This window comes from Drosophila biarmipes, chromosome 3R, assembly GCF_025231255.1.
Source record: "Drosophila biarmipes strain raj3 chromosome 3R, RU_DBia_V1.1, whole genome shotgun sequence".
NCBI lineage: Eukaryota > Metazoa > Arthropoda > Insecta > Diptera > Drosophilidae > Drosophila > Drosophila biarmipes.
Genome location: NC_066616.1, coordinates 8,879,384 through 8,895,262, shown reverse-complemented (window position 1 = coordinate 8,895,262; position 15,879 = coordinate 8,879,384). Strand labels below are relative to the sequence as shown.

Genomic DNA, 15,879 nt, shown 5'->3' with positions numbered 1-15,879 from the left:
CACAATCGAGCATACGCAGCCGAATACAACTCGTAATTAAATTAAGGAAAATGGGAAAACTTGGTGGGAAAGCGAAGCTCATAAGGGTGCTGAAATCATTGTCATTTCTGCAATTAGTTACGCAGCATGGTCACCGGCACAAAAGGTCTTCACTCAGAAGTTTATGTTTTGTTTTAAAATTATACATATTATTTTATAACGGTGGAATTATGTTAAGGCAGCAGTCTTATACATTAAACAGGACACGCTTCTGCGCCAAACAATAACTCAAAACTACAGAAATCAACATAGATACAATCGCGCCTAACTCGCTGGACAAGTTTTTGTTGTAATATAATCTCTGTGAAATCTAGAAAGTAACACTATTTCAGGGACCTAAAAATATTAATTTTATTTATTTTTAGCTGTGTTGATCGATTATTAATACTTCAAATATTTAGATATTTATTTAACGTTTTGGGTTTTCTTCTAGACTACTCTAAGAGTGTGTCATATTCGATCAGTTTTGATCATTAGCTTTTTCTTTCCGCTGGGCCTGGTAGTGGCTTGGCATTGACTCTCCTGGCATCTTCGACTCTTCAATATGACAATTCTTAATATTCCTACTGCAACTTGTTTTCCTTTCTGTTGCTATTTTTTCTCCTTCTGTGAGTCGCCGGCGGCCAGTTGGCGACATTGGCGAACTGTCATAAGATTCACGTTTCGCCCGAAGTAGCTGCAGTTGGAGAATCCGAGAAATGTTAAAAGTGTGCATTTATGCCAAGTGGCATCTGAGGCGGCGTCGGCCAGCCAGACTCCTCCCACTCCGCCACCCGTTTCAGCTCCCCTTACTTGGGGAACTGCGTTTATTAATTAGCGGCCATCCTGAACTCGAGTCCGAACTATAGGACAAGGGGTTGAGAAACTCAAAATCATATACTCTTTTTTGTGTCCTTATTTTAGTCCTAGTTTTCAAAAAATAAAGCTAAGAAAACATTATCAAAATATCTAAAAAATAGATATAGTATAGATTTTTTCTCGTTATTCCATGCTAAAAATCTGGAACCAAATGTTTAAAATTTAATGTTTACTATGTTACATAGAAAAATTGGTTTTCGAAGTTATTGGACAAAGCTCTACAATTTTTTTTTTAATATACATTTTTATTTAAAAAGAGTATAAGTTCTTCGATTTCTCAAGCTTTACTTTAATTCTTGTTTTTTCCTCGATTAAAAATCACAAACAACATTTCAATCGTTGTCGTCTGCTACTGAGGTTGTTGTGGTCGATACAGGAAAAGGAAATTATTGAAAAGCCGGCAACAGGTTGGTCTGCCTCATTGGCGTCACTTGATAAGTAGCTTGGAGTTTGGAGCTTGGCCCAGTCGGCGGTATATAACTTTTAAGGCCGGGAACTTCTTAGCCCTCAGCCCTAAAAAATGGTAGTTAATCCTTTTTGCAGCTGCTTCCGTGCTCGCAGCAGGCACAGCCCAAAAACGAGCTCAATCCCTTCTTGCGATTTAATCCAGCGCAACTAATAAGCCGCAAGAAGGCTGACTCGAATCCTTTTCCTGCCATTCTTCGGCAGTTTCTTCCCAACCTAAGCCGGCAAAGATGTTCCGTGGTCTATAAATCAGGACAATAAACACAGGACGCAGAGGAGCGCAGATTGCATGGCCACACCTTGAAAAAATAAGCAAAAGGATTTAGTTTTCTTCAAAAGCGAGACACAAAAAGGGGGAAAACCAAGTTCCACTCCTTTCAGGCTCTGCCTACGCATCGGATCAGCTTAGTCCTCGAGCTCTATGCTCAGGCATCTTCCAGGTCATCCTTATAAAAAACGAAGAATAGGCAGGCCGCTCTAGTTTCCCTGCCACTTAAGAACAACAGAGGAGAGATGGGATGAACCCCCGAAGGACTGGAGAATGCTATTCATCTGGCAGTCTATTTTCGGGAAATTAAAATGTCTACTCCTACTATTTGTCTGCGAGGGTACGGCCTCGGCTTCGGTACATCTTCGGGTTTTTTAAGGTCTCCGCACATCCCTCCAGCGACTATCTATCATATGCCCCCATCCCACGGGCCGGATGGATGATGAATGTGCGCGTTTGGCGTCTCTAATCCAATTTATCTTAGACAAAGTCAACGTCTCTCCCGCTGGATAATGGATATAATGACGGTGCGTGGAGCGAACTTTGTTTGGAGGGGCAGATGTCCTCCGATTGTTTTTAGGCGGCTGTTGCTAATGTCAGTGGAAAATAAAGTACTGAGAGCATTCAAGCTGAATTAAGCTGATATTAGGTACTTGAAGAACTCCCCCTATCCCAAGTTCGCTGTCTTAGTCATTCGTTTTTACAACTCTTTGGAAACTTTAGGCCAGCGAATCAAAATTCTTGAAATGTTTGGCGGAAAACGTATGATATCCGCCGCCCATGGGGAACATCCGCCGAGTCAATGCAAGCAATTTTAATGTAAATATTTGAAACAACATGCCACGACTGCAGTACTAACTTAAATGAGCTCTGCTCTTCAACCTGTCGAGGTCCTAGTCCCAGTCAGTTAAAAATAGTGCAGACGAGGCAGTCAAGTCATCTCTCTGGCTGAAAGTCGCTGATGGAAAAAACTTGCCGGGAACCGAGTGGAAAACACGTTACCAGCTTTAATGCATCAATTAAATTTTTTTCTTTTAATTATTGTAGCTGCTGTTGGTGGCTTTTTGTTCCTGCTACTCCTGTCAGGCAACATGCTGCGCTTTGTTTGTTTTTCAACATTTATTTTTTGCACAAATTGTTGCCTGCTTGGGGCATCTTGGAAGCTCGTGTTTAGTGTTTTTGAAAGCCCGGCCAAGTCACTTGTCCACAGCTGCACTGTGTGCTTATTGATATGTGTTCATTATTGAATTAGTTGTGGTTCACGTTGGCTAGCTTTAATATACCCTCGTTGGGAGAATCACCAGCATGTCTATAATCCTTCAGGGTAATAATATAATATAATAAATATTTATTTTCCATGATTCCTACATAATCTAATTTATGTATCTGTTATATCCAATAAGTCTTATAAAAAGTTTAAGAGTAATTCAAAATTCGGCTATTCCACGATGATCCTCTTAAACTTTGCTTTGGTTTTTATTACCTCTTTTTTCAGCAGAACTGTTAACAAAAAGTCAATTAAGTTGGCAAAACTTGTTGTGGACATCTGGCATTTCGCATTTCGTTAATGTGGGAAATTTAAAGATTTTAGTACTACATTTTTGAATCAGCCGAGGCAGAAATAGAACTTTAATCATACATTGAAATGCTTTATTATTATAATTTGTATTAATTAAGTTAGTCTGCTTTATAACAAGCCTTATCCAGTACAAAGAAAATAAAAAAAAGTCACAGAGCACTTTAATTGAATTTCTTTGGCCACCCCAACAAATTTCATTTACCCTCCAACATTTCGCAATTTAACAATTAGTCAATTCGGTTGCGCTCCCCAAGCTGGAAACCTACAGGCAACGCTTCTGTCATTAACATATCGCATCCTGTTGATCTGGTCGACGATCCTCGGAGCCCCGGACTCTGAAACCGAAACTTGACAAATATGCTTTCAGGTCTAATTATACACAAGGAGCTCGACTGGATGAGCATGCTCAGTGAGCAGGAGCTGGTCAGGTGACCCCGATTCGGAGGGAGACCACTTCGGCTGGGCCTGGTCGCTCTGTAATTACGCGAAATGAAAATGTGAATGTCAACTGGCGAGGGGCAGCAGTAAAAAATGGTAGCAAATTAAATTGTATTAACATTTTTCGTATTTTTGTTCATATCGTACGTTATTTGCTTCGTTTTTTTATTCGCGTGTGAACCGAAAATGGTTAGTATCCAGCTCGAAAAAGAAACTTGGATTTGAAGAGCTTGTGATCAAAAACATTTCAATTTGGTTCACGCCCTGCCCTTTCGCCAAGATATCTGCAGGGGCGAACGCCTATCTGCAGAGATGATCAAGCTTTGCCACTCATTAAAAATAGAGGAGAAAACATTAGCATATAAAGCAGGCACAAGCCCAGGTCTGTCACAAGTGTTTAGCATAACACGATTATTCATTTCTACAGCATAGTTAGGAGCTAACATCGAGTTAGCCATGTTTTCGTAATTACTTACGCCCGAAACCGTTTGGAACTTTGGCAAGCCGATCCACCATTCCGGTCACGTAGATGTGGGAGGGAGTTGGATCGGGCAGATGCGGCTGGAGGAGGTCTGTCAGAGTCCTCCAAGTCGAAGTCGTCAAAGTGGCGCCACTTGGTCCCACATGCCGTGCAATTCCCCTCCACAGAATTATAAATACTCGTAGCTCATACAAGACAATACAATTAATGCAGGCAATTTCTCCAGAGCATTTAATTTCCTTGCTTTCTTGCGGCTCGGTTTGTTTGTTTGTCCACGGCTGCTTTCAATGGGGAAATGTTTGCGTGTCCGTTCGGGAGAGCTTGGCGGCTCAACTTGCGGCTTACCGACTAATTATGATTTTATTAACATTTTTCGGCATGACATTTTGGGGCACAGTGGGCCAAAAGAAGTAGCAACAAATTAAACAAGGATTTTAAAATAGGCTAAGAACCATAACGGCTTTGTAACCGCTTGAAAAAAAAATTGACATTTATGTAAATACTTGGCATACTCATTTCGTTTTTATTTATAAAAATATTTTAGATTTTTTATTTTTATATGAAAATATCATCTTGCAAACCATTGTGCATCATCATCTTTTTTGGCTTCTGCTTATTAGAGCGTCTCCAGCTAATGACTGTTGGCAGCTTGCTAAAAATGAGTTTCCCTGGGAATGGCAAATGAAATTCATAATTAATATGATAAAATATTTATGAACAATTAAATATTTCAGCATTGAAATTCCCAGGCCAGACATTACAGCTTTATAGACCCAGGGAAACATTTTCCTGTAACCTACAAGGAAAAAACCCGAAAATTGCTGAGACGACGAAAATAAAACGGAAATCTGCAAAACTCTGTATAAATTAAGCATTAAATGCATGACATTACTGGGCCAGGCAATTTCCATATAAATTATATACACTTATGTTCGACAACAAAAGGCAATTGCTTTCGATGCTGAAAAGCTGTTTACCCAGATGATGTCCCCGCTCGATGATGATGATGGCCACACTTCGGGCGACAATGTCTTCGCACCTCACGGCCCTGCCTGGCCGAAACCAAACTTTCCTAAAGTGTGAACATCACAAAGCTCGGATCCCAGCTGGACACGCGCAAAAGAAAGTCCCTGAGCCTTGTGAGCGCCCCGCGGCCATGTAAAAGTGATTCGGGGTGTGGCGGCACCGGCGAGCGCCGGCAGATTTGATGGTCTCTGCTTCGGTATGGGTCTGGGTCTCTGGGTCTGGATCTTTGGGTCTGGTAGCGACCCGAGGTGGTGCCTCAGATGCCGCTGATCGCGGTGGCAACAGTGACACCCCGGCGATTCCGACGTGTTGACGCTGATGACGACACTTTCTTTTCCACCTTCCACAGAAGCATACACCTATAAAAAGGTACTTTTTACCTAAGTGAAAATATATTTAAGTCATAAAAATATAATAAATAAATAAAATAAAAAATTGGTTTTTCCTTAAAAAAATATATTAGTTATAAAAATGTCAGAAATTTCTGAACTAAAGTAGATTTTAATTTAAAACAATTTTTTTTATTTTGTAAAAAAATAAATTAGTTGCTATTTACAATTTTAATATAAATATATACAATTTTATTTCTTATAATAATGTAATATTTTCTAGAATTATATGTGAAACCACTCTTTGAAATTCCAATGATCCACGATTCTTGGCTGGGTAAAAATTCTTGTATAAAGCCAAAAATAAATTAAGATGAAAATGAAATAGGATTTTTAACCCAAAAACTTTATACTATTTAAATGTTACTCGAAATGGGATTTAAATTAAATTCAACTTCTAATAGTATAACATATATTAGAAAAATTAGTATTTAGGTGAATATATTTTAAATAAAACGTCGTATTATAACTCAGGGTTCACCAGCAATAGGATGCACAACTTTTTTCTCCGTGCAGCCCCTGGCCAGCAGCAATTTGAGAATTCTCAAGGCGAAAGTCGCTCCATGCGAAGTGCGTGTGCAGGGGGCGTGGCAGCAGCCTTCAACGTGTAGAGCAAATTATGAGGTGTTATGTCAATGCGACCAGCCCGGACCCCTTTGGTCCACCAGTGGACAATCACTTGGTGCTCCCTGCTCGGCGGCGTTAAAGTGCCTGAAAATGTGCGTTAAAAGTCACACGACCAGGCGCAGATTGTGAAAGGTCTTCGCAGGATGGTCGGGGCCAAAATTAAATTGAAAACGCCCCATGAAAGGGAAACCACGGGGAAACGTAATTATCAGCTACTGAACACTGGTTGCGTCCGACGCGCGAGGAAAGCGTATTAAATTGCCCAAAGGAAGTGACCATGCGAAATGTTAACCTTTCTTGACCAAGTTTTAGGTGGAATTTTAAAATATCACACCATACAAAATAATACTCAAATTATTGCTAATTCGTCTTAAAATGTTTTCCCTATTGGTCGGTTGTCTGATTGTCATGTTAGCCCTCAATATCAGGCTATGTACCTTTCGACTAAAAACTTCTAATTTTAGAGTCTTACCTATCCGACTATCAGATAAAAAACAAAAAATTAAAAACAATAACTTAACTTAATAATGTGCATCCCTTTTTGTTACATGGAGGAATAAATATTAATAAATAAATTAATTTACTATTAAAGAGACGCGAAGCCATTAAAATGTTGTATAGGTGTTATAGTACTTATGTTTCCTAATTTGTCCTTGCTCAATTTCCTTAAAGTTTATTGATATTTCTTCATCATGGCATACAATTAATTTTTATTTTATTTTTATTCTTACCTCATGGCCGTGTCCGTCTAAACATAGATCCGAATCAATTTGAAAATAGCTTTGAACTGGGCTTGCAGGGAGCCTGGTCGAAAGCCAGTAGCCAGTTGTGCTTCCCCTGCTGTTTTGTTGTTATTGTCATGGCTGTTGTTATTGACTTCACTGGCCTGTGTTGCAGTTGCAACTTGCAGTGGCTGCAGAAGCTGCAACCATCATCGAAGCTGCTTCGATTTGTGGCCATGCGGACGTGCTGCATTTTATGAAATTGCCTGTTGTTTTTATTATTGTTATTATTTGTAGTATTATTTGATGTGCTCGCCTCAGCGCCTAGCGCAATGTCATTTGAAGTTTGGCGCTGGCGCTTGCAACCGGCAACTTGCAACTTGTAGCTCGCTCCTCTCACGTCGTTCTCCACACAAAAATATAAACATAACAATCATTACAAGTGGCCGGGCAGCAAAACACAGCACAGCACAACAGAAGAAAAAACAAAAACGAAAGCTGAACAAAAACTATTATTGGTATTGATGAGAATTATGTTGACTTCCTGCTCCGTTGTGGCGTCTTAAGTGGCGCTAAATGCTTGCATTTAATATAATAAATCTTTTCTGTTGGGTATTTTTGTTTTGCCGAGATTTGGTGCCGCTTTTTAAGCCATATTTTGTGTGGTCAGGCACGTACGCATTAAATTTTGAGTGGCGTGAAGTGAAAGGGTCGACAGCCTGAAAAACGGTTGGTCTGCGGTTCAAATCTTGGGAACGCTGACGAACGCCTAGGAAAAGCGATAATCCGGGGAAATGGCTACTGTTAGAGACGCTCAATTTTAAATCTTACACATTTTAGGAAAGCTTATCTTATTGATAAGATTGCGTTGCACTGAACTGCTTGAAAATTAAATGGGTTTAGAATGTAACGAAATTAGACGGGAAACATAATAGTTACAACTTTCCAGCTGTTCAGTAACTTTTTAAAAGTATTTTTGAAAATGAATGGTTGAAGTGAACAAACATTTTAAAATGCAATAAATTCCTATCGTTAAGAGAAATGTGACTATAGAAGGCATTATACATTTTAATGGAACCCTTATATAATTAGATCTACAAATCTCATCAAACCAATTGAACTACATATACATGACAATTTCTTTAAATAATAAAAATTCAGCACATTCTAAAATACAAAAACAATTATAGATTGAGGAAAATGCAAACATAAAACCGATTATAAATTTTCAAATTTTAAGGCACTTGTAATGAAGTTTATACCATGGAACCTAAAAAAAACCAATCAAACTGCCACACATACGACTTCGCTTAAAACAAACAAAAATTCATCACACGTTGTATGCTTAGAAAACATGCGGTCCACCGCAAACCTTTCCAAAATTATGTGAAACCCCGAATTTCCATGCCTCCTATATCACTTTGACCCCATCTCCGAAGTCCGGACGCCTTTCGCAGGATACCCGAATACCCGAAAATCGATTGCCATGCCCTGACCAAAGTTTGTTGTCTAAGTCTTTTGTTTTCGCGGGTCCGAGTGCTTTGGCCGACCGTTAGATGCGGCGCCCATGCATCATCGCCGGGCCATCGAGACTGGCAACTCACACGTATTACACGGATCGGATGGAGGAGTATTCGGATTGGAGGAAATATATGATGCCATTGTTGCGATATTTCACGCTGCTACAATCGACGCGAATGTAAACAGAAGGCACACACGCACAATAGGCCAGTGGAGAAAATGCTTGCGCCTTTTGTTGCGTTTCTCCTTATTGATTTCTGCAGTTCTGTTTGTTTTGCCTGTTGGTCATAACTTAGGGCCGGCAGCAACATGAGGCGCAAATGTCAACGCATTGTCTTCAAGTTGCCATGAATGATGGGCAGGATGGGAATCGCAGCAGCCGGGGGAACAGAAATTCAGAAAGTCCCGTGAAATCGATTGGGCCACGTTGAAGATGTTCCGCTTTTGGGGCGTTGCCAGTGCTAACGTGCGATGAACGCCCTGAATTCGGCGACAACGATTAATTGTGGAGCAGTCGGCAAGGGCACAGTAAAGGTACATCTGAGTGAAAGAAAAATTACTAAAATGGGATATTAGGAGGGATTTCAAAAGCGTTTCTACATTAAAAGCCTTTGCATAGATGCCTATCCTTATAGATCCTAAAGCATCATTTTTATAAACAAATTTTCATCTTTTCAGAAAAACAGTCAAATCTCATCTCATCTTTAGTTGTCTTAAGGTTTATTTCGGTTGTTTAATAAATTTTGGATTATGGAAAGGTTGAATTAGTTTTGGTTCAGCTCTGTCAAGCCTTTCGCCCTTACCTGATTTATGATCGTGACCCCCAAGTGGGCTTATAAACAGGAAATATTTAGACCAAGACTGCCGGATCATTTCCCCTGAACTTTTCTGCCACTTTCCCAACTCCCCCGCCGACCGGAGGCATCTGCCTGTTGGGTTGTCAGGCCCAGAACAAAAGACATACCAGCAGAAACAAACAAAAACCGAATTCAAAACAGTGGCAAAATATTTACCAAGCCCTGTCCCTCTCAACTTGAGTTTCCTGGGAAATTGGCGCATGCTGTGCAGTGAGTTGCCATCAGAGACGGACGTAACTATTTTCCACATAGTCATGGCTAGAAATTGCGTTGCTTTGTATTCGGTTTTCAGTTTTTTCAGTTTTCACGCCGCTTGCGACGTTTGCGATCAGCGATGGGGAGGCATTGCAGTTGACTTTGTGCCACTGCCACCGACTCACGCTGAGCCCCTCTGGGCATCGGTTTTATCTACTGCAAAAAGCCGGGGGAAAAAGTGTCAACAGCGTTTGGCAGCTACCGTTCTACGTTTGGCTTTATTTTGCGCCTTTCTTCATATTTATTTCTGCGGCCAACAATTTTTCGCTGGGCTCTTATCTGATCGCACTGAGTCATGCAATGTCGTTTGGCCATTGCATTTGAATTATGGAGATGATAATGCGTTCGAATCGGTTTTGGTTTGGTTTGGGTTTTGCATTCGCTATAGTCCTCAATCCTGGCCAGAAACGCAACTCAAAGTTGGTCAATTAAGTGCCATGTACTGTCGGACATCAGCACTTGACCAGAGTCCAGGCTTTGGACACGCTTACACTCCGCTTAATTGAGTTTATTAGCCCCTTTTCCCAGTGGCCTGAGAAACGAGCAAAAGTAAAATATTTTCATATATATATAAATTCGGTGCGGATACCGAGCGGCTACCTTGCCGCAGGAATAACGGTAACATCAAAATATTTCCTTTACAACTTGTCCAATTCTCCTGTCATGCTCGGCCTCCTCCACCTCCCCCAAAACTCCCCCAGTCGCCCTTCTGCACCCGTTGGCCAAATTAATGACACTCACTCACCGCGGTACATATATGTGAAATGATAAAAAAGCCGGGAAAAAACGAGGAGAAAGAAAATGCAATTTTTGAAATAATTAAATATGAAGGTAGCATTTCTTTTGGGCCACATCTCGAGGAAGGTTCTCACATGCCACGGAAATTTGAAATAACTCGCTTGTTCGTTTAATTTTTGGGTCAACATTTTATTCGCAATTAGCTGAGCAGAACACATAAAATATGTAAATTGGTAGCAGGTTTGTTGGTTTTTGGGAGCCCAATTTTGGGGGTTGGAAATTATTGGGCGGAGAATGGAAATTATTGTGGGAACATAGAGAAATATGAGAGGGATTCGTGGTTCAAAAATGTGGAAATGAATACTTAAATTGAACATTTTAACGCTCATACGATCTTAACTAATATATATTTAATTATTTTATTATTAGATATTCGGATATTCGGATATGTTCAAGCTTGTTTAAAAAAAATTAATATTGAAAGGTAAATTTTTAAGAAGCAGATTAAAGGGATTGTGTTTCCATAGGCTTTCAAAAATGAGTTTTACATGAGTGCATTTCTTTTGCTATTTACAAAAAAGAATGCCAAATTTCTCAACAAAAATGTAGGAAAAAGCTGGGTCAATAACCAAGTCAGTGGGAAACCTTCAAGTGAAAAATGTCAGGCTGGCAGCCCATTTGGAGCGACAAATTAATGAGTTCACTTTGGGCCAAAGAATGCTGCAAATAAAAAATAGACAAGCCACTTGCCACTTGAACCCGTGCTCTCATTAAGCCCGAAACCGCACACATACAATTATACGGCAGCTGCTTCTGAGATGAAAGCCGCCTTTGAGTGGCTGTTGGCCAAGACTAAGACTGAACCCGATGGGGTAAAAAAACTCTCACTAGGCACTTAAAAATTAACGCTTTTGACAGCCAAAACGGACTTTCAAATACAGAAAAGTAAAAAATGAAAAAGAAGCCGAAATGGCGGACCCACTTCCCGCTCGAGACCCTGGGATTGGGATTGTAGCTCTGGGACGAAGCCAAAGCGCAACAAAGTGTCAATGCGGCTCTGAGGCGAGTTTAACAAGATTGGCAGCGACGGCCGCGGAGATGGCCAGCGAGTCTTAAGATTTTCTCATAAGGTGCAAAATCTCTCGACATCATAAACCGAAAAGAGTCGGGAAAGGGAAAGCGGGGGGCTAACGACGTGGAGACAACAGAAACATGCACAGAGATGAGCATCCATAAAAAGAAACATATTCCAGTGGGTTTTCGGTGTTACATATATTTTCCCCGAAGCTCCTAATTAGCCAAGCCGGTTCTTTCGGTGTTTTTCGGTTTTCTCAGTTTTCGGCTGCTGCGGTTGCCGTTTAATATTTTATTATTCTTGGGCTCAGCCCCCCTCTTGGAATAAGCGAAAAACAATGGAGCCGTAAAAATCTGGGGATAATAAATAAATTAACTCCTTAACGATGACAAGAAGCCAGCTCAGAGAGGGCCTGCAGCCCCAACAGCTCAATTAAGTTGTTCAAGCTCATTGTTTTCAAATTTTGGCTTAATTTTCGTATGGTTATGGCTGCTTTGTTTTTACCCTGCTTTTTCCGTTTTCCATTTTTTCTGCTTATCTCATCTTGGCCGAAATTGCGGAAATTTGTAAGCGGCCGTGGTAATTTCAATTTGAAAATGGTTTCATAAATGCCCAAATCAGGTTACTAACCCTGAACTTCTGCCCTCGCCACTCGTGTTGTAAGCACGTCTTAATTAACTAATTAGCTAATTTGCAAACAATTAAGCTAAGGCTGGCAAAGAAAACCGAAATCATAAGAGATCTTTCTGCAAAGTTGTCGAGTCATTTGATTGCAGATTGCAGATCGGAGATTGGACAGCAGCTGCCGGAGCTAAAAGTATTTATGGACAGTGAAATTGCTAGGAAAGTGAGGTGAGCAAACAGAAAATATTCCATTTAATGCATAACACAAATATTTGTACATCGAAAGAAAGAGTAAATGGTAGATGTTGCTACAAGAAAATGGAAATTAGTGTCTGAAAATAAAAAGGAAACTGCACAAATGGTGAGAATATTCATACTTTCAAATGTGCAGATGAAGGTTGTGTTGTTAATATCTTAGGTATTTCAAGGTATTCAAATCCTTTAAAATGTTTTCTTTGGATTGTCTTCATTTTTCAGACCATAAGACTCTGCTATTTATTTCCCCATAAAATCACATGTTTAGTCATTTAAGGTCCCATCAAAGTTTAATCGCCGCAACCAACGCTTGTTCATCGATAGTTCCAGCTGAAACCCATTCATCAACTTTGGATATTGTTGCAGAATTCAGTTCCCACGTTTCGCAAAAAAAACAAGAGAAGAAAATCTAAAACAGTTTTATAACTGTACCAAACAAGAGGCATTCACTTCGGCCTGAGAACATTTCGAGCTGTCCACCTGCAGCAGAGACACATCGCACAAAAACCATGGTGGAAAGAAGATCTCCGTTGTTTTCACCCCCAAAAAATTTGCTATGGAGGTTGAGTGAAAATATGTAGGCCTAAAACTACGAGTACCTGCCGCACGAAAGCATTTCCAAACAATTGAGTTTTCGAAATGACAGTTTTTCTCGATGAGAGTTGGAGATCGAAACAATGCAACTGAAGCCGGAGCTGGTTTCTATTGTCGAGCCTCGGAAAAAATAATGCTTTTAATAATTACCAAAAAAGAAAATACAGGAGAGAAGCAGCTGCAAAAAACAGAACAGAAAAAATATAAAATTTGGCGCCCCAAACTGAAAACAAGTTCGTTGCCTGAGTCTTTCGTTTTTTGTGCCCCTCTGGCTGAAGGAAGCTTGTTTTTTGGGGTCTCGATTTAACGCTTCGCAACTGACAAATGAGCAGCATATCCTGTTGATCCTGGTGCCAGGAAATAATTATAATGCTGGTGAAAAAAAATAACATTAATTGCAAAAATAATTAAAAACTCATAAATTAGCACAGACAACAGCAGGCCGGGTAACAAAGTGCAAATTTAATTATTGCCTCCATTAATTAATTCATTAAGGAAGAGGAGGCAGGAAAGGAGGCCAGAGACTGAAGTGTTTTTTGCCACTAACTAAATCAATCAACGCCAAATACAGGCGATCGATCGAGAGAATCCCAAAGGACGCGGTCTGATGGAGTTGCAACCGGTTTGTCGTCACTCCTTTTTGGCATCCTTAGAATACATTATGCAACTGCCACTGCCTCTGCCGCCCTTCGGCTTTCATAATTTATTGATTTTATATGGCGTCACTTTTGCCCCGGCACCGCCATCCGCTGACAGTTTTTGCCACTGTCGGACATTTTGACAGTCGCAGGTTGTCATCGTTCAAAACGGACCCCCGCCTCACCTCCGCTGGTGCATCCTCCTGTCACCTGTAATTGCAACTGACGCATTGCCAAAAATACGCATTCGTATTCTCAACTCGGCCCCATCTGCCCCGCCCCGTTGTCATAAACTCAACTGTCATTTCAATTTCCCCCATCACGGGTGCAAGGTGCTCTGCATACAGCGACCAGTCAAATGTATGATTAAGTAATATCCGAGTGCCGTAATTTTACCCTCAACGGAAGATCGAGAAGAAGGTTCGTGGCTTAAGTCTTTTTTTGCCGAGTGAGTTTTTTCCCTGGCAAATAATTATACGAGCATTGCGTAATGAAGTTGATAAAAGCGGGGAATACGAGTTTCCGGCTGATAAGGCGTACAAATTATATACTTAAGCTGAAAAAGGGTGGATATCTTAAAGGATCTTAACGCGTTTTTCCCACGAGAGCTTTTCGAATGGAGCTGTTACTGTCGTTTTATTTTTATAAAATTTTATTTTACTATTTGCAGGTAAATATTTATATGCAAATTTTTTTTTCAAAATTATAATTTTATACAAAACAAATATGCACTTAAGGATTACGCCAGTTTAAACCCAAATTATTTGCAACCACCGCAATTATCTTTTTTATCTGATGACTAGTTAGCTGGAGGCCGGAACGAAGTAATTTGGTTTCACATGAAAGGACAAATTATTTAAGAGCAGCGTGGTTACCTTTAAAATGGATATATAAAGAAATAAACTGTGAACTTTATTACATTTAACATTTTATACATTGCATTATAAATTCATTGTAATGCAAAAGCGTGAATTTCATTATCTCACACTGTTTTAGTTTAATTGAATATACTTGAGGAGAAAACTCATCCAGCTGCTCTTGCATCTGCCACAAATGACTAACTTCAACCCTTTTTGTGTGCTTAAATTTTTTGATGAATAGATAATAAATTATTCGAAAGAACTTTAATTAGTACCTATAAACGAAACCTTTTCTTAACAGACCTTTCTCCGATCTCGAGGGAAAGGCAGGTGCACTCCCCAAATAAGTGTTAGTGCCATCGGTTGATATCGAGTGGGCAAAAATGAAATTTAACAAGCTGCAACAAGTTGGGCCCTTCGCAGATGTCTATCTCTCGCTGGCCGCTCATTAAGTTTATTAATTTCTGATATCAAGACGGTACAATTTTCGTTTGCTTTGCATTTGTGTCGCCTGCCGCATGCAACAGAAAGCGATGAGCATGAACCGTGACCAGTTTTCCCCGAAAAAACTACATCCAAAAATTTAACATAAAATGAAAACGAAACAGAAGCGGTGTTACCCCAATCCCCGTGAAGAACTCTTGCTTCTTCAACCCTTGCGGATGGATGAACTACGAGCGTTCGTGCCGCACATTATTTCTCCACTGTCCATTCGATTTCTACGCTTTCTACACTCACATCTTCCTCGGCTTCTTGTGTTTGTGAACAGGTGTAATGATTTTTGGTTTTGCACCTTGACTTTCTGCTTCCGTTTCAGTTGCGAGCGACGCTTGTCGATAAGTTTTTGGCTTGGGGTAATTTGCGAGCATTTACTTCCTCGCCACCGAGCTTCCTTCCGTACAGGGTGAGCAGCTAATTCTCCTGCTTCATCAGCCAGGCAATAATTGTATCCTGGACTTTGGGTTGCTCTGACAAAGCAATCGAATTTCTTAAATATTAAAATGGGAGATTATTTGCTTACCCGACTCCTTGCGACGCTTGTGCTCTTCAGATTCGGCCTGAACGCAGTGGGCCAGGTAAAAGTGCAGCACAGGCACCACAATTAGCAATTTAGGAAACGTTTGCCAAGTTATTTTCATTTCGAAATTTGTGATGTTTTTAATACGAATTTAAATTAAAGCCTGCTATTCTTTTAAAATGGAAGAGCACCCTGTTGTGCTTCCTTCCTTAGCTTAATTGTTAACTTTTTACTAAGGACTTTATTAGCCTATAACTCGCACTGAAAGAAATGAATTAACATTTACAAATACATTTTTAAAATTCTAAAGAATATTTATACATTTTTCTTCTATGTAAGTAAAATGTTAAAAGAATATATTCCCAATATTACATATATGAAAATAAATAATATATTACTTGGTACTCCAAAAGTTAGGATTTGGTTTTTTGTAAAGAAAGGTATAGGTCTGCTTAGAAAAGAGGCTATTAACTAAAATATTAAATATGTTGTGTAAATTTTCATTATAGGAGGATTTAGTGAATTTTTTAAATTATTTATGAACGAAAAATA

At 39.8% G+C, this 15,879-nt stretch overlaps 1 protein-coding gene across 1 annotated transcript; it reads right to left on the bottom strand.

Annotated features, from left to right (window-relative positions):
* Positions 1-15,083: 15,083 nt before the first annotated feature.
* LOC108030959 (uncharacterized) lies at positions 15,084-15,500 on the bottom strand. The gene is made up of 2 exons (XM_044095554.2): positions 15,331-15,500; positions 15,084-15,277 (listed from the first exon to the last, which is right to left on the bottom strand). Exons 1-2 carry the CDS (start codon positions 15,446-15,448, stop codon positions 15,222-15,224), a joined length of 174 nt encoding a protein of 57 aa, XP_043951489.2. The 5' UTR covers positions 15,449-15,500; the 3' UTR covers positions 15,084-15,221.
* Between the last annotated feature and the right edge of the window lie 379 nt (positions 15,501-15,879).

Coding starts and splice junctions, on each gene's coding strand:
- LOC108030959 (XM_044095554.2), bottom strand. CDS start 15,448: ATGAAAATAACTTGGCAAACGTTTCCTAAATTGCTAATTGTGGTGCCT. Junction 15,278..15,330: donor CAAGCGTCGCAAGGAGTCGG/GTAAGCAAATAA, acceptor TTGCTTTGTCAG/AGCAACCCAAAGTCCAGGAT.